This window comes from Spodoptera frugiperda, chromosome 25 (genome assembly GCF_023101765.2).
Source record: "Spodoptera frugiperda isolate SF20-4 chromosome 25, AGI-APGP_CSIRO_Sfru_2.0, whole genome shotgun sequence".
Taxonomy (NCBI): Eukaryota; Metazoa; Arthropoda; class Insecta; order Lepidoptera; family Noctuidae; genus Spodoptera; species Spodoptera frugiperda.
The window spans coordinates 4,205,617-4,225,072 of record NC_064236.1 but is presented as its reverse complement, the minus strand read 5'-3'; the positions used below and the strand labels follow the sequence as shown (position 1 = coordinate 4,225,072).

The following is a 19,456-nucleotide window of genomic DNA, read 5'->3' as shown; positions in this document are numbered from 1 at the left end:
TTATGAATTGAAGTTATGAGACTCAGATTACATGAAATTGAGAATCTCCATAAACTCAGCTACGAACTAAACTGCAATCAGAACTGCACTTGAATGGTTTGTCCGTCTGAGCACCTAATAAAAGTTGTAAGGATCTGAGGTGAGAAGCCCTTAAGAAAGTTCCGCTAGTTGATTATATTTGTAGTTCTTCAACTGGTAATAAAATACGGGCGGGTTGGCTCTGAAAGTTTGAAATCGAACGAAATGCTTTTACTAAGAAATGCACAATTCTTAGTAGAACGTACCTACCTATACTATAAAAAATTGACAAAATGAACATCATTGACCAACTGTTTATTGTGTAAGCCTTAGTGTTTATGAGTATTATTTACGTACTCGTATCTTAGAATAAACAGTTTTTTTTTCTTAGTTATATTCTCAAACATCTAATTATGTCATGCAATTTAGTAGGTAGGTACCTAAGTCATGCGTTGCGTCGGCATGGTGATCTGTGATACAGATTTTATCTACAGTAGACAAAATAAAAAAAGTATGCGCCTAATATTTTTCACTACCTAATTGACAGACTAAATAGATTTTTATTTTTATACCCCGTCACCCTATATAAAGAAATTATCTGCCTAATTCCTATATAGTATGTCTAGTACATAATTATAGGGAGATATTAATTTCGTAGGCTATCAAAATTGAGAATAAAATAAAATTATCAGTGTGAAAACAGATGTTTCAAGTACTTACTTCATCCACCCATAAGATCGGGACTAAGGAAGTGCGGAAGGTTTGTGTGGCGGGGATACCACTGACAGGCCTGGCGAATATGTTGAACTGCGCCCTCTTCGCACCTCTGATCGGAGTGCCAGTATTCTGTGGACAAATAAAAAGTTTATTATGTATTAGGTACAGTAAATCGGGGTGAATAGGGATTGAGAGGTGAATAGGGACAAAAGAGGGGTGAATAGATACTATGAAGAATTTCCCTATACCTATTCACCCCTCTTCTGTCCCTATTCACCTCTCGATCCCTATTCACCCCATTTTACGGTATATTGTGAAATAGTGAATTTCCATATCATTTCTTTTTGACCGAGGATAACCATTGTGTAGGTATAGAAAGAAAGAAGAAAGTAACAAGATTTATTTAGCATATCTCCCTATATGGCACGGTACGGTATTTCCCTTCGCCCTAGGAGAGGCGAGAGGGAACGTCAGACTTACTAAAATATCCTAACTTTTGTCCTGAGCGGCGTCACAGGCAAGTCAGTACACTTACCCTGCCACCCCTTCTCGTGGTAGTTAAAGTACTTAGTGTACCTGTACCTACAAATTATGGGCTATTATCGGCTTTTGATATTTCTGAGTATTAGGACAAAATAATGCCCCGTTGATGGCTTATAACAAAACGTGTAAAAGGGGTTATTATACAATATGCAATTGTACATATACATGCAAAATAATTTGTGCTCTATCTACTTGGCTTCTAAGTTCTAAATATATTTTCAGTTGGAGTATCTGCCTTCATATTTGCGTGGAATTTTTAATGATATCCACTTTAAAATATAACTGCGAGTTCCCTGCCTGTTTGATTCCATGATGAGGTAGGGTTATTAATTCGATAATTGCATACACTTTGTGTAAAAGTAAACAATAATTGTTATATTGTAACCCACGGACAAGGCGAACGGTTTGTTATTAATCATTAATCAGTGTTTCTTCACGCTAATTTTGATGTAGAATAAAGGTTTCATATGCACGTGAAAAATTTAATATTTTCTCATAACTGGGCGGAATTTCTATTCGACACATTTAAAAAGAGGTCAGGTTGAGGACCTGCGGGTTTACGTAACTGCCTTTAAAGTACGATGCTAAAAACCGCAGAATTTCTAGGCTTTTTAAAGTATGTAGTATATTATTTTACTTAAAAAATCTTTTCATGTTATAAGCCGGTAATACACTCGACGGATCACCTGATGGTAAGCAATAGCCGCCAAAGGCGTTAGGAGTGCATTGCCAGCCTTTTGGGAGTTAGATATTTAAGGGTTGTTGGAGAATCGGGGATTGGAAAATGGAGGTAATTGGGTCTCCGACAACCACACTCACACAACGCAAGCGTTGTTTCACGTCGGTTTTCTGTGAGGCCGTGGTATCACTCCGGTCGAGCCGGCCCAGCAGTGCCAAAGCACGGCTCTCCCACATTTAACATTGGAACCGTATTCCAATTCACAATTACAAGCTACATAGACAGTCATTCTAAAACTAAAAATATAGATTTATCTCACTAGGTACTTATTAATTACCTACTATAAAACAAATAGCAACTCAATATTAACTTAAAAATAAAAACAAACAAAACAGAAATAGAAATAGAAAACGTTTTTCTATTCAATTACAAAGTACTTAGTTAATTAACGTGGGTACCTACCCCTGTTTACCGACTGAAGAAAATAGCAGGCTATGTATTAGTTACAAGGACTTTAGTCTGAGACCTAGGCTGGTGTGCATTTATTATTCAAGAGGCCAGTTGGCAAATTACAGTTTACCGTTGAAAGAAATTTATTTATCGTCATTTGTAATGATAGAAGTGCAGTAAAACACACTGTGTGTTCCCACGCAGTTACAAGGACAATACCATTAAGTGTCATTTATTAAAAAGTAAAATGCAAACTTATTTTTTCGAACTACAACGTTTAGTTTACCAAGCATTCATTTTTTATGTGAAATGTGTCATTAAGTGCAGCCTTGCTTTCCCTGAGGGGGTAGGGTTATATAGGTACAATTTATTTTACGACTTATTTTAAGTATTTACCTAATAAGGGGTGAGTTCTTTCTTGGAGTGACAATTCTAAACTCAAATGTGAAATTCAGGCTCAAAGTCAAAGTTAAATAATTTATTCCAATTAAACCAATAAATAGGAACTTTTAAAATATCAACACATAAAGAAATAAATATCTAATAGTCTGTCAGTCTGTCCTTCAGTAATGCCAGGTAATATACCGCCTAGCAGTTTATTTCAGTATCTATTCACTATCAATAAAGATACAATTTTTATTATGTACAGCTACTACGACAAATTTAGAATCGAGAAATAAACGCCGTCTGTATCCGGAGTAACACCTAACAATTTGTATATTATATTAAGTTAGCCTTGCCTTACCGAATGCGGTTCAAAACTGTGAATTATTTATTATCCTTAATGGCGACTAACTTGAGTGTAAGCTGACATCACCTTGGAAAGTGCAGCCTGACATATCTGTGAAGTTCCAGTTGAATAATGTACGGGTATCGATGAGTGTAGCCTTCTGGGCAGTCGTTAGTGTAACAACTTCTGAAGGATACATCAATCTCCCATCGGACGGAGCGTTATGACGTCCAACTGCCTTCCAAGGTCTGGTGCATGTATGTCACGAAATATGTCTAGTCCATTGAAATGTTACATGAGCTTTACATTTTTTAGAGGACGCAATTTTATTTTTTGATCATGTAGGGGGGGTCAATAGAAGCTTAACTTGAAGTTTGTGGGGTCGCCACTCTTGTCCCTCGGCCGCCATCTTGGAAAAAGGGATGGAAACACTTTTTTTGCTATATCTCGGAAACTATGCATCGTAATAAAATTTTTAAAATCATAATTTGTAGAAAATTATTTTGCCTACAAATATGTTTATATAACTTTTTGCCCTAAATTAACAATTAAAGAAGTTATAAGTAAAAAAGTGTTTTAAAATTTTTTTTTAATAAAATTTTCTCTTTTGCTCTATAACTTTTTTTTTACATTTTATAAATAAATGGTTTCAGACCAATCTAGTAGAATATTTTTCGAGAAAAAATTTTCCCTACAACTGTTTTCAATTTCATTCATTAGAAACTCAGTTACAGCGCTCCGAAGTTAACCGGGTTCGTCAAATTAGTCCAGTCAAATAAGCTTAAATTAGGTAAGAATCTCGGAATGCGAGATGACCAGCTGTAATTTTGTAAATACTTGTATATTGAACCCCTAAAACTTGTCTCAAAACCATGGTATATATGGTAGGGTGTAAGCAACTCTTAAAATTCAGGGTCAAAGGTCCCAAAAATCGTTCTTTTGCGGTTTTTTGGAAATAAAATATTTTTTCAGCTAACCTATCCGTTATGGTTGGTTATGGATAGGACATTAAAAAAGACGTAATGGTTTCTAAAACTATTTTTCTTCAAATTCAATTGTTTGACAGATAGACGCTTCCAAAGTGGAAAATTGACCGTGCGTTCTCCGCCCTCAAACTCGACAACGGTTCACCATATAAAAAAAAAGTTTACACAAAAGTTGTAGAAAATTTTGTATTCTACAATATTGATAATGAATACAAACACCAAAAACCCATAGGAAATGAGTTGTTTCCAAAAAACCGCAAAAAACGATTTTTGGGACCTTTGACCCTAAATTTTAAGAGTTGCTTACACCCTACCATATATACCATGGTTTTGAGACAAGTTTTAGGGGTTCAATATACAAGTATTTACAAAATTACAGCTGGTCATCTCGCATTCCGAGATTCTTACCTAATTTAAGCTTATTTGACTGGACTAATTTGACGAACCCGGTTAACTTCGGAGCGCTGTAACTGAGTTTCTAATGAATGAAATTAAAAACAGTTGTAGGGAAAAAAATTCTCGAAAAATATTCTACAAGATTGATCTGAAGCCATTTATTAATAAAATGTAAAAAAAAGTTATAGGGCAAAAGAGAAAATTTTATTAAAAAAATTTCACTTTTTTACTTATAACTTCTTTAATTGTTAATTTAGGGCACAAAGTTATACAAACATATTTGTAGGCAAAATAATTTTCTACAAATTATGATTTTAAATTTTTTATTACGATGCATAGTTTCCGAGATATAGCAAAAAAAGTGTTTCCATCCCTTTTTCCAAGATGGCGGCCGGGGGACAAGGGTGGCGACCCCACAAACTTCAAGTTAAGCTTCTATTGACCCCCCCAACATGATCAAAAAATAAAATTGCGTCCTCTAAAAAATGCATTATTCGGCCCTCAAATTGTAACATTTCAATGGACTAGTCTTCATGCCTTAATAATTATGTTTCGATGTTTGACAGTCGCCTCGCTCTCTAATACAGGGGGTTGGTTATTTTGTTTTATATTAATAAGACTTTTTTTAAGGCGGAAAATCATCCAATGGCTTCTCTCGCCTTGGGCGAGGCGTGTGGGAGTGTCACACTCTTACTGACAAAAAAGCCGGGTAGTCCGCAGCTTCGGTTCAGGCATCAGCCCTACTGGGCCCCATCTGTGATGGTCTGATGGGCTCTTAGAAACGCGCGGGAATGCGACGCGCCGCACGCACGGGTCTGCTTCTGTTCGGGTGGCGAGCTACCCTTACTCGCCGTCTACAGACCCGTACATATTAATAAAACTACAGTTTACTTACACAAAGTTTGTCTCATAGTACACGTTTACAAACACTCTGATTGGTGACAAATAACTATTATCCTAAGCCTTTAGCAATCACACATATCTGTATTTATTAATCAACTTGTTACACTGGATGTAATTAGCGGTTATAAGGGTGATACTGGCTATGATAGGGATAGTTATGACCGGGGTGGACGGCGATAATCAAATGAGATCCGCTGATGGCCGGCGCTTCAGTATTAATTAAGTATCGAGCTGATCGAATCCATATATAGGCGGGGTATGTTTTGTTGGGACATGGTATTTCAGATGGTGTTCTTGTCATACATTGGTATCAGTACTGAGAGGTTCAGTAACTTCAGTATAGTGATTTGGTAAGAATAAATACTCACTAACTTCTAAACAGCCAAGAAGACACCGGTGTCCTGTCTCAGCCATCGCCATTACATGCTTTATTTCCATTGTTTAGAGACTACTATTATGTGAACAAAGATGCGAACTTGATATAGTTTGGTTAAGAATGGTAATGCTACGAGCAGACGTCCTAGAATAATACTTATACTGATATAACTGGAGAAAATTTGAAGAAAATGGTGCGGACCAGTGCAGCAGCAAATGGTTATTTAATTACAAGACACTGCCATAATTACCTGTCTTCCTTCTTTCCCTTCCTTCGACATACCGTTGGCAGTGACAGTATTGAAATTACACCTTCGTATCGTACCTACCTCTCTTTGTTTATAACCACATACAAATAATTGAAAGCAAAGCAATTCAAACAATTTAATTAAAACTGTTCGGTCCGGCAGGGGGAGCCACGGGGAGGGAATATCTCCCGGTCCCTGCAACCGACGGCGGGCACCTTCGAAAATATTAAAAGCATTTCATTTCCTTTGCCAATGTAAATACCACAACGATGTTAAAGTTACTGAAGAGCCTGATTAATATTATTCGGATAGTGATCAAATATGATCTCGTTTATGAGGAAATATTCTTTAATTAACGTTTGGATACTTATTTTTGGAATTATTGGTATTCAATAATGAAGATGATACAGTACTAATAAGAAAATGTAAGCCTCGACAACCATAGGAAGCTAGGCTAGCGTTGGGCGGATGGATCAATTATTGATATTCAAACAATGAAGATGATACAGTACTAATAAGAAAATGTAAGCCTCGACCACCACCTTAGGAGGTCGGCGTTGGGCGAATAGATCAAGGGCCTGATGCAGAATGCAGTATTCCTTGAAAAGGGACGTAGGTATTGTGAGTAGGTTTCTGTCTCTGAAGCCCTAATTATCGGTAACCTGTACCATGCCCCCGCTACTGGTCGAATCCTATTTTTATATTTAAAATATTATTTTATTTTGTATTTTATAAGTAGTATTTAAAACTTTAATTTTAGAGTTTTAAGTAAATATAATTAAGGAAGAAAATGTAATAAAAATAAACGCGTCTAACTAAGCACAACGAGTGCAATACAAGCTATAGAACTAAACATATGTAAACTGGAGCAGTAGCATCAATGAATGGCGGTTATATAGGTCAAGGTAGACGAAGCCGATCGTTTTTGAGGGGCTGTGAGATCGGGATGAGGGGTGAGAGAGACCCGGGACCCCTCCCCATGTCTGGCAACTTACGCAGACGACTCGACGAGCCCCTTTTCCCTAACAGTCATGGCCAAGGTCAAACGCCTGTTTGTTTTCAAATAACACACAATCAATGAGCTTCGGAGTTATCATTACTGTTATATTGTCATTGCTTCATTAGTCACTATTGTTACAATTAGGGCTACTCCGGTTCTCAAATGCGAAGTTTCGTTTAATCTTCGGCCGTAGGTTTTATTGATTTACTAATTAAATTACTTAAAATAACGTTTTTTTTTCTTTCAAATTTCATATTATTCGTTCATTTTTGTTCACGAAAGTTCGCAATAAATGGAATTGTAGTACGAAATCTGCGGAATTTCGGACGAAACTTCGTTTTTCGTTGAATTAGAGTAGGCCCCCTCATACGGGTAACGTTTCTAAGTAAACAGATGTGTTTTGTTACTTTTTACCCATAGACGGGGTAGAGAGTTATTAGGCTATTAGATTCTGCAATTTCCCCTCTCTCTATGCCAGTCGCTATTAGGATAATCTTATACCCTAGTCCTATTAGTATAATGGGAGTTTGCTAACTATGGTCACACACCGGCTATATTCCCAGAGGCTTGCAAATGGAAAAACAATAATACGGTCTGACATCGATCCCAGGATTTAATATGCACTGACTCGTGCGTAGTGGTATCACAGTAATTCAATTTTACACTCATATAAAGTCCCGGCTTTCTATCCCCAAAGGGGTAGGCAGAGGTACACATTATGGCACGTAATGCCACTGTAAAATGTACACTCACTTTTCACAACTTAATGTTGTAAGTCCCATGTAATAGGTGGTGAGCCTTTTGCCATATACCGGGCACATTTCGAGACTCCGTGCTACTACTGAGAAATTTTCAGAAAACCGAAAAAAAACCAGTAATGCTTTGCCCGACCCGGGAATCGAACCCGAGACATGCCCAGCAGTCGCACTTGCGACCACTTGGCCAAGGTGAGCTTATTGCCATATATCGGGCACAATTCCAGACTCCGTGCTGCTACTTACTGAGAAATTTTCGAAAAACCGAAAAAAACCCAGCAATGCTTTGCCCGTCCCGGGAATCGAACCCGAGACCTCTTGCCTTACAACTACTTGGCCAACGAGGCAGAATTTTACACTCAATTTATATATATTCAAAGTATATAATGGTAGCCTTCGACCTCAGTTACGACCTCGTAACATTTACAAAAATATATAAGTAATAATATAATAATACATACCGGTTCTATGTCCACAAATATCTTGTGTTTGTCTTCATCAGGCCACATCCCAACCACGCTGTTGCGATATATGTTGTCGGCGAACAAGAAGTGTGGGTACGACAACACGAGGAAAGCACCTTAAACAAATAAAATAACTATTGTAAATATCAAATAAATAGGTTTAAACTACAGGAAAATATGTGTTATTAGTTGGTACATGTCTTCAAATATACACATATCATTAAAACTATTAATTATTCTACGCCTCGGGATGTTTGGACTACCTAGCGGGTTATCGGGGCCCCGGGTCGAAAAGCAGGAGTAGGAACAGGGTCGACACACCCTCTTGCATCGTCCAAGGCGGAAAAAATCATTGGAAGATTTTCCACCTCAAAAAAAATAAAATAAAATACAAAACCAAAACTTTCTACGCCTAGATTACAAGACGACCAAAGTTAATTTGCACAGGAGATTTTTCATAAAGTCCTAACAAAGATAAGTGTACGTAATTTTCCTGTAATGAAAAATAATAAAAAGTAGCATATTTTTTATCATCATTATAAGCCCAAAGACATAAATCACTGCTGGAAAAACGCCTACCTTTTAATCTCATCTTGGTTCGACAAGCGCTGGACCTTTCCAAATTGACTTAAAGATAATTACATATAGATAAAGGTCCCTGCAGCCTATATGCAGGTAGGTAGGTATGACAGCCGTCGGGAAAACACGGTGAAACGCCCAAGATAAATATATACAGAAACCGTATATGCAGGCGGCATGTCCAGCGGTAATACCTTGGAGCGGTAGCGAGATATCAAAGAAAGATGTTGGTTTCATGTCGTTTGTACGATCTATTTTTAATTAATCCGTAATACACGGACTTTTATTAATATCTCTTTAAAAAAAACTGTAATGAAAACGGATTTCTTATTCGCAGAATCTCCACTTTGAGACTTATTTTTAAAGCATAAAACGATTTTAAAATTAAAATTCTAGGAATACTGTTTTAAAAGCTTTTCCTGTAAGCTGTTATTAAAATAAATATGAGTTTTCCGAGTATGACGAAGATACTTGAGTAGTACATAAGTGTGTTTATTTTTATGTTCATAAAATATGTACTTTAACATGTGCACACATGTACATATAATTACCTGTTTGGATGAAGCGAAACCAAGTGGAATTCATGAAATACTCGCAGGTATTGCGGCATAGACAGGTAATATTGCAATTATTTATCCTCGAGGATTTTAGTAGCAGGGAACTTGGAATATTTTAGTGTACGGTGAGACTCATAACTGGGCATTATAATAAATAGGATATGGTAGATCACTTATTTTTATTTTTCTAGTCCCTTTGGTCGATATTTTTAAAAGATTAGACATGATTTTATACGATGTATTAGATTATTAGATTTGAAATACGTTTTTAACTTAGAAATAAAGTAGGTAGCTTCCACTCCTAAACTTTGATTCGTTTGATAAGTATTGCCTTCATGTACGACAAAATAAAAAATACGTGCGTTATATTTTTTACTTACCTAACTGATGGACTGATCCTATCATCATCTCTATTATGTATGTAAATGGTTCAAACTTTGGATAAAATATAGGACGGCTTGCTTTTCAACCAGAGATTTGCTATGCTACGTTGCTGTGAATACGTTCGGCTTCCACCAATCATAATCAGTCATACAATTAGCTTAGCTCTGGTGGAAACGAACTCAGCCAAGCTATGTTATGGATGTGCTATGGATGGCTTCCCTTTGCGCATTTCTGGTTAAAAAGCACCCAAGTATTACGGGTATGAAAGATGCGAAGATTTGTTTGTACCTACGTAAGTATCGGTATAAAAAATAAAATATTTTAACTTTAAAAATACTTATAGTCAACAACAAAATAATATTTTTACATGTTTTGACTAAAAACATAACAACATAGGGTCAAATGAATGATGTCCTACAATTTTACTGCGCAAAATCAAAATATTTAAACGCAAAATATTATTTTAAAATACATATTTTATTATGTTAAATAAACGAAATACAAATACATTTAAGTTAAACTACACTTTATTTATATTTAACACAATACAATAAGAGCAAGATGGCAGACAGCAATAAAACTTAATTTAATAAGTTTCAATTATTTATTTATTGTCGTGTTAAATGAAAAATATATAAAAATAAACTTCGCAAAGATCATTTTCGTCTGATATACGTAAACATTGCGCATTTTTTGTCTATTTTGATTTGATCAAATTACATTTTAGGTTTTGTTGCAAGTAAACAAGGAATAAAATAAGTATATGATATAAAATACATATTTACCTAAACATAATAATAGCAAGGACTTTTGTTCTATTTGCAGAACGAAACTACATCGATTTTTATTTGCCAATCAACGATACGATATTCATTTAGGTAATTAAGTTACTGTTAGGTTAACTGACAGATATTTAGAGACATTTCGTGAAAATAAATACGTTAAAATTGTTCTTCAATTATGTAGATTAACAGGAACTTAATAAAATAGGTTTTTGTCTATAACTGCGAAGTAAGTGTAGAAGAGCCATGTTTCGGTATGAATGGGCTTGCTCGACCGGAGTGATACACCCGAGCCGGCCACGGCCTCACAGGATACTGAAGTGAAACAACGCTTTCGTTTTGTTTCGTAGCGTGAGTGAGGTTACCGGAAGCCCAATTACCCCCATCCCTAATCTTCACAACCATCGACTCCCAACCACCCTTAAATTCTTAAACCCCAAAAAGTATCATCTTAAAAAAATACTTATTATTTTCATAAATAAAATACATTGCCGCAAAAAAAAAAAACGAAAAGAAAATGTAATTAGAAAAACATCACTGCTTAACACATTTTTAATAGGTTTTCTTAGTTAATAAGTTATTCAGTAAACGCGGTTGCATGTGGCATCGACACGCATTGTGTCGGTACAGAGGCCGCAGGGCGGGGGGCGCGAGCTACTAATCGATGCATCATTGAAAAGGGCTCGTATGCACCATTCTCATTACCTATGCAAATTGAAAAGCAGCGTTACCAACTCCAGTTATTCTATTTTTCACTGTAACTTTAAAGACTATCTTCGTTTTAAGTTAGGTATCGTAGCTTCGAAGCGCATTCACTGTACTTAAATGTCAAAAGTGAGCTGTACCGTGCACCTGACTATTAAGAAGACGGATTGACATTCGATTAAGAAATTGTGTTTTCAATTGTGCATTTGGAGTTACTTGACAGGCTTTAAATTGGTGTAATTTGAGCTAAAAAAGAAGAACACTAAAATGAATTAGGAATAGTACCTACATTTTTACAAGTACGAGGAACCTATGTAGTAGTTTCTAATTATAATAAATTCAATACTTTATCGTAATATCAAAAACAAATACGGAATAGGGAGTAAACGAGCAGACGGATCACCTAATACTGATGGTAAGCGATATTGTAAACTTACTTAATATACAAAAATTGCTCGAAAAAATTAAATATAATCGTAATCTAAAATTAAATATAATCTAATGCAATCATAATATATACCTAGTCAAATTAATGAATGAAAGTACATTTATTTTGGGATATATTAAATGTCAAAATAATTTATTTATGACCTATAAAACTACATTATTGTTAGATTAATAAAATTCGTAGTAAACAAACAGACACATACATAGAATATAATCACGAGACTATTGTTTACACAATTAACAAAGTCGTTTGCTCATTGATGACCATGTTAATGAGTCAATCTGTTGTCAGCAGAAGCCTATCGCATTACAAATACTTCCTGCCAAACAAGTTAGCCATTACACAAATCATGAGCATTACTTATGTATTAATAGCCTGTTAATATACTCTAATACGCGGATATACATAATTAAAACATCTCAAGAAAAGGTTAGTTGCATTAAGGAAAAGGAATGAACACAATAATAGGTGCATTTTCATTTCCCGTGCTGGCTATAGCTAGATGACTAAGAGAGAAAAAATAAAAACAAATAAATGACTAATAGATAGATCTATTAAGAATTTGAAGTCTGTTTTATGGTTTAAATAGTACCTATTTCTGTTATCCATAAAATAGTTAACTTTTTTATGGTATGAGTCGGTAAACGAGTTTACGGATCACCTGATGGTAGGGCTAATCGTCGCCGCGTATAGACACCTGAGACACTAGACGCGTTACAAGTGCGTTGCCGCCCTTTTGGGGGTTAGGAATTTAACTCCCCAACAAGGGAGCCGGGAATTGACAAAATTTGGAAGAAGGGTGATTTGGCCTCCAGTAACCTCATTTACACAATGAAACACGACGCAGGCGTTGTTTCACCAACCATACTTGTTTTATCATATTTAAAAAAGAAAATAATAAATGAATACATAGTTATAAAAGCAGAAAAAAAAATTTCAATCTTATTAACCAAGGAACGTAAGATAAAATATTAATATTCGTATATCTAAATAAACATCCTGATTGCAGATTGCAGACTCCGACTTCAAAGTACTAAGAGCTCTGGAATTCAAGAAACCCATCCAAGTAATTACTAATTTGTGAACTTCTCGATATCTTTAGCTGCCGTCGCATTGGCAAACATAGCGAGAAACATTATATCAGTTTGTTTCAAGTTACCATGACGACGCCACAGCCTCCATCTTGATTTTAATTAACTCTCCGCTATGAAGTCAAAGCTGTTAACTTTCTAGTTAACGTTTGTCTGCACAGGTAACGTGTGTTGCATGTGTGCAGGTAGCACGGGAACTTCATTTGTTAAATTTATTAATTAACAAAGTTCTAAAGTTTGCTTCCACCCTGTCTTACTTTGGAGTCGACTTAAAACGTCATGTCAGTTTACATGAGGTGCTGCTTCTGGAAGAGATTTGCTTTTCTTGTTCAGAAATGCATTATGAACATAGCTAATGTAATTTTGATATAACAGAGCCTGTCCGTAACATTCTCATTAAAATTTTAGTTTAATAATTTAAAATATGACGTGAACATGTGGTTTAGAACCACATATTCTATTTTCCTATTTGGAAATACACAAAACAGTAGCATAACTATGCACCGAAATTCAGCGGAACATAAACAAAACAATTAATTTGCGCTAGCTTAAACCTCAACTCAAAACTCGTTCAGCTCATTATTTCCCGTACCTAGTTATTCCGATATTCATTAAACATGGTCGAGCAAACTGGGTAGAGGTAACAAATTAGTAAAACTACCAACAAACAGATCGTGTGTTGCAATTAATTCGTGTGTGTATGAAGTTCAGTGCAAACCTGTGCAAAACCACTGGCTAAAACAAGTGCGGACTACTGCCTCGTACATATTCATATAAACTAATACTAGCTATATAGAGGAAATGGGTCTTCATAGGAAAGTGCTAAAACAGGCGTTGCACCATTGCCGCCCGGGTTGGTCTGCTAAGAAGACTCGGTGCCTCCTTTAAGTGCAGATGGTGGCCACCGGGGAGGTTTTAGTGAGGTAAAAATTCCACACCCCATAGTTTTTTCCCCAAAAAGCTAGGCGCCTTTTGAAGATTTCCCTCGTCAACACAAAAACAAAAAGGTAGATAGAGGAAACATTATATTTTTGGATGTCATGTTTACATGCAAAATCTCCCGGATCAATTTAAAAAAATCTATCACAATTAGAAAGCTTATTTAGTAGACTACATTAAAAACTCTATACCACTACTCCACACGTGACGAAACCGCGGGCAGAAGTTAGTACACTGTAAAAACAACGTACAACGTTCTCCGAAAGTGGTCGCTCACGCAAACTAAAATAGTATAAGCGATGTTTCCTGAACGTAGGTAATGAGGAAAGTTAAATAACAAACAAATGTTTCAGCTCCATGCACTGATGCGTTCTTAATGAAAACTGGTGCCCTGCGCGCATTCCACGTCCGTCAATTAGGCAACGCGAATTGATTGAGTGTGCCTACCTATATTAGAGGTAGAGAGTGCAGCCAGCGGGGCAAAATTAATTAACTTTCCTCGTATATTAAGGTTTTTCATTACTATCTGGTGTAGTGATTAATATTGCTTGCGAAACAATCAATAAATACGCGCCTGTGTAATTGAATTTGGATTCATTCCGCGCATATTAACTCACCCCTTTTTATTGCATACGCGGATCCTATAGAGGCATATTTAAGGGTTGGTAAGCTCCGGAGCTGCGGACTAGCTGGTTTTCCGGGGCTCTGGCTCGAAAAGTAGGAGTACGAACGGGGGTGTTTTTAGTCAGTAAGAGTCTGACATTGCCTCTCGCCTCGCCCAGGGCGGGAGAAGTCATTTAATGATTTTCCTCCGTTAAAAAAAGGGGTGGTAACTTGTAAATTTTAATAGGAATATTAGAAAGAAATATAATGCATATTAATGATTGCTTTAGAAACGTATGACACCTTATTCTATAATGCGTTTCGGATAAACTCAACACATAAAAAACTTTGTATTTGAATATCACCGGGGCAGAAAAATTCATACGACTGTCCTTTGTCGTCCAGGAAAATTCTGCAGCACATACGTAAAAAAACAATACAAAATAAAAAGTTTTATCAACAAACTTTACAGTCAAACAAACCAGTTACAAAACTCCGCTCAAACTCAAATGAATACGAGTATGATCGAATGGTCAAAGCTTCGCAGACTGACAAACGAATGCACCCTATACATAGTTACATGTGTTAAGCAGTAAGCAGCGATGCAAGCGTCCCTTTGTACGATAACAAGTGCATTCGATACAATGCCCGTTTCAATGTGCCTTTACAAAAGTCCTATCTCAATGTCCACTTTGTATTTCCAAATACTTTGAAATATCGTACTGTATTTTGGACAGTGTTTCTCAAAGATAGTAGCGCTCGGTAATTTTACTTTTTAACGTATACTGTCTCTTTGTGACACGTTTAAATCTCATGTTTGAATCTAAACTGATAATGGTATGGTGGAGGTAATGTAATAATTGTTATTGACTGTAAAACTATAACTAATTATATGACAAGGGCACCATACTATTTTATAAACTATTTTAATATAATATAAAGAAACCCAAACTGATTCTATTTTAGATAAAATAATACCTATACACAATTGATGGTTTACGAGCAAATGTCTGATGGTAAGTAATCAGCGCCACATATGGACTACACATTAGAGGAGTTACAACAGTGCGTTGTCGAAGGATGGATGATTTGGGGATGGGGAGAGACGAAAGTTTTTAAAATAATGGAAAATATTTCTTTTGTAGTTACTACATGCTTAGGTACCTTGATGCTGAGATTCGTCAATCGTAATTACTTAAAGGAATACTTCTCTTAAAACATAAATATCAAATAATAACTCGTCACAACTTTCCTCAAATATTATTTGAGAAACGCTGGCATAGGACGTTCAGAGGACTTGTATTTTCGAAGACTGTCTTCTCAACAAAAGCCCCTTCATGGAAGCTTTAAGATCGTAAGTACTATGAACATTGTATTTTCTGCAGTCTGGTGGTTCAGTCAGCCATTGTTGATGGCACAGTACAAATCAATTCTGATATTCTGTAGATAATGCAGGAGACACACAATGGTTTCTATTGCAGTTCAGTAAACGATTGTCTGTAATAATTTTCATTAGAATTTCTATTTAATCTTCTAGTCTGTTATTTTCTGGTGTAAGTATTTTAATGGCATTTATTAAGATTTGGTGCTGAGAAATAAAAGGGCAATAATAAGACTGTGTTTATTACTATATGGTTATATTTTATATACCATGGTTATATAAATATAAATAGCTATCATTGCACAACTTCTAGTTTATAAAAATTTGAGGTAAAGCTTATAGAGCATAGTATACACACACAATATATACGTACACACAATACAAAATTGATATATAGTTTTCTATACATTAAGTATATACGAAAATGTGAATTTGAATTTGTATTTGTATATAATGTTACGTCCACGACCCATGTTTATATTTTAAAAATTAATATATTTAGTTTATTTTTCTTTTATTGTTATTTTTATAACAAACCAAAAAAACCTACTAACAAAATTCGATGCAAAAATAAAATTCCATCACCAATGAAATAACACGGACCAACGTTGCAGCAAACATCTTGAGATAGCAAAATAATAAGCTCAAGAAACTATAAGTAGGTACTCAAGTTGGTACTTATAGTACCGTAGCCCCGGTCTATCAGGAACATCGAGCTAGTGACGTTGAATCTAGTCTAAAGATCTGTCTATAAGTACCTCCCCCCTCCCCCCACGCCATGAATCTCTCAGATCAAATCTTAGATATGCAACGTTTGCAGCTTAACTTGTAGTGAGATTCTTGTTTGTGATTCTACTAAGTGAGAAGTCTTCAACATTTCAGTTTAGTTCTAGATTAAAAGTATTTTAAATTCTTAGTTTCTAGTTTTTATATTTATTTTATAGTTAGGAAATGTACGAAAATCAAACAGATGTTTTTGATTTATGAAATATTTAGTCTTACGGCCGACATTAATGACTGATTGATCTCCGTATAAAATATTTAGATTTTGATCGGTTTTTGATTTTATTGAGATTATTTATGAGATATATTTTTGATCGTTGGGTTTCGTTGTGTCAGTGAGGTAACCACCCCTTCCCAATTTTCCGAATCCTCGATTCTTCAACAATCCTTAAATTCTTAACCCCCAAAAGGCCGGCAACACACTTATAACGCTTCAAAAATGCAGCTTACAATTTCAATATGAAAGGTTCCTTAATAGGCTTTTGCGATCCAACTTAATACTAAGTACATTCTAACAACATTGAGACTATCTGACCCGTAGTATCTAAACCTCTTAGATTAATTAAATCCAAAGCATTAGCGTTGGGAGAGTGCACCAGGCGATCTAACAAGCACAAGTGACTTGCTATGTAGTTTCTATGCAATTAAACACATAGAACATACATAAATATGTACTATATGTATGTGCCTATGATGTTCATCATCAGGATAATATGCCTTGTTGTTCCAGTGGTTGCAAGGGTCGGGCGAAGAGGTACTGGGCAATTTTCCGGTTTTCGATAATTTCTTAGGAATATCACCTACCTATATTTTGAAATTTGATTTGATACCTATCCAGTGTACGGTACCGCTGCAATTAAGCAACAAACTTGCTATTCTGAACACTCAATTTTATGTCGTATGATATATTATTATGTATTTTATAAAGTCAAACCAAAAAGACTGTAGGAGCGGTGTCCTTATAACATTTTCGGATTGGTTTTAAAGCGCCGAAAAACGCCGTGAGGTGTCCGTGCCGTTTATATATGCGATGACCCTATGGTTCACCCCTTTAGGTTAGGGTGAAATGTGGGTGTTACATTATGCACCTCTGTCTTCTCCCTCGGGGATTAAAAAGGGTGATGTTATAATTCTGTTAATATCACAGATTATACCCCTCGGGCTTAAAATGTAGAAGCTAGGATTAGTATTATTAACTTAAGGACATATCGTAGCTACCTTCTTTTTTTTTGTGAGGGAAATCATACAATGATGTCTCCCACCTAGGGTGAGGCGGGAGGAAGTGTCAGACTCTTACTGACTAAAAACCACCCCGTTCCTTCTCCTGCTTTGAGCCGGAGCAACGATAACCTTTTACGTTGTCCGCAGCTCATATCGTACTTACCTTGCATTGTCAATCAGACGTCTTGGTAATAATAAGTCCATACTAACACTATGCCTTTTACGTGTCACCTTTGAAGAGCAAGTAGGTACCAGTATTATGAAGCCCCGTAGATGTATTGTTTCTTTAAAGAAAACTCGAGACAATACCTAAGACTAGTCTAAAGAAACTATTATGTGAGGAAACTGAAACCTTTGTGATATGTTGTGCTTTTAAAAGCTGTTAGGTAAATGGAAATAGTGTGACATTTCACTATTAGGTACCTACCTATAAGTTAGGTAAAAAGGTTATAAAATAAATTCATTACAGTTCTTATACTATTCGAGTACTACATTTTAGGATCCAATGATAATGAATGAACATAAAGTATCAATTAAATTGGGGCTCTAATTACTTGTATATAAGTACCTACGTAAGGTGACCGTCGAAAAATCTGCTTAGTTTCGTCTTCATCTACACTAATATATAAAGCTGAAAAGTTTGTTGTTTGAACGCGATTATCTCCGCAACTACTGGTCCGATTTGAATAATTCTTTTTGTGTTGAATAGTGCATTTATCGAGGAAGGCTATAGGCTATAAAACATCACGCTATGACCAATAGGAGCCGAGCAGAGCGGGTGAAACCGCGCGGAAGTAGCTAGTTTATAATATAGGTACACACTGCTAAAGTCCAACGTCTAAGTTTCCCTACAGTAGGTACGGAATTGCATCAGTATTTGCAATTATACGAATGCAATATTCTATTTAATATTTAAGCTTCATAAAATTATTATACCCACGACTGGTCAAGTTGAAACTAGTCGCTTCTGACAGACAGATAAATGTACATTTTATCTGGCTACCACACTTTAAAGTGCTAAATTAAATTACATACTAAATGCCGTACTCATTAAATGCCGTACGACATTTAATGTTTTTTTTTGTAGGAGGAAAGTCATCCAATGACTTCTCCCGCCTTGGGTGAGGCGAGAGAGAGAGTGTCAGACTCTTACTGACTAAAAACCACCCCGTTCCTTCTCCTGCTTTGAGCCGGAGCCCTGGTAACCTTTTCGTTGTCCGCAGCTCTGGACATTTAATGGTTATTTAAACTATTCCCTAGTAACGAATATATTTTCTTGCGAAAACGATTGGTAAGGACAGAGTTAAGTAACCATTAAATAACTCTGAGTACGGCGGTAAGACAAATGGACTGAGTTAAGTAATCATTAAATAACTCTGAGTACGGCGGTATGACAAATAATAGAAAATGCATTAATTATAAAGATTGATTGTAGAACTCAAAGCGACTTGGAGTCTTTGTTCTTCAGGCTCATTGTTAGTGTACCTAGACTACCTAGACAAACAGTTTGGACGTCTGAACGGCAGACAAAAGTTTAAAAGTAAATCGTTTTGTATAAGTATTTGCGTACTTAGTGGTATTAAATTGTCTTACCTCAAGTAGCTAATTTAAACGTTTGTTAGAGAAAGGAACTGCACTATAGAAGAAAGAAATTCTGTGAGTTTCACAGTTCGATGCAACGTGTTGCGAGCTTGATTAATGTTCCCCGTTTGGGTATGA

The 19,456-nt window shown here is 35.9% G+C and overlaps 1 protein-coding gene across 1 annotated transcript in view; it reads right to left on the bottom strand.

The window, feature by feature from the left end:
* Positions 1–19,456, bottom strand: part of LOC118262721 (sensory neuron membrane protein 2) — a 121,795-nt gene that overhangs the window by 1,200 nt on the left and 101,139 nt on the right. The window contains exons 7-8 of the mRNA XM_035574292.2: positions 8,262–8,380; positions 739–864 (exon numbers count right to left, since the gene is read on the bottom strand). Coding sequence (XP_035430185.2) covers positions 739–864; positions 8,262–8,380 — 245 coding nt within the window. The remainder of the gene's footprint in view (positions 1–738; positions 865–8,261; positions 8,381–19,456) is intronic.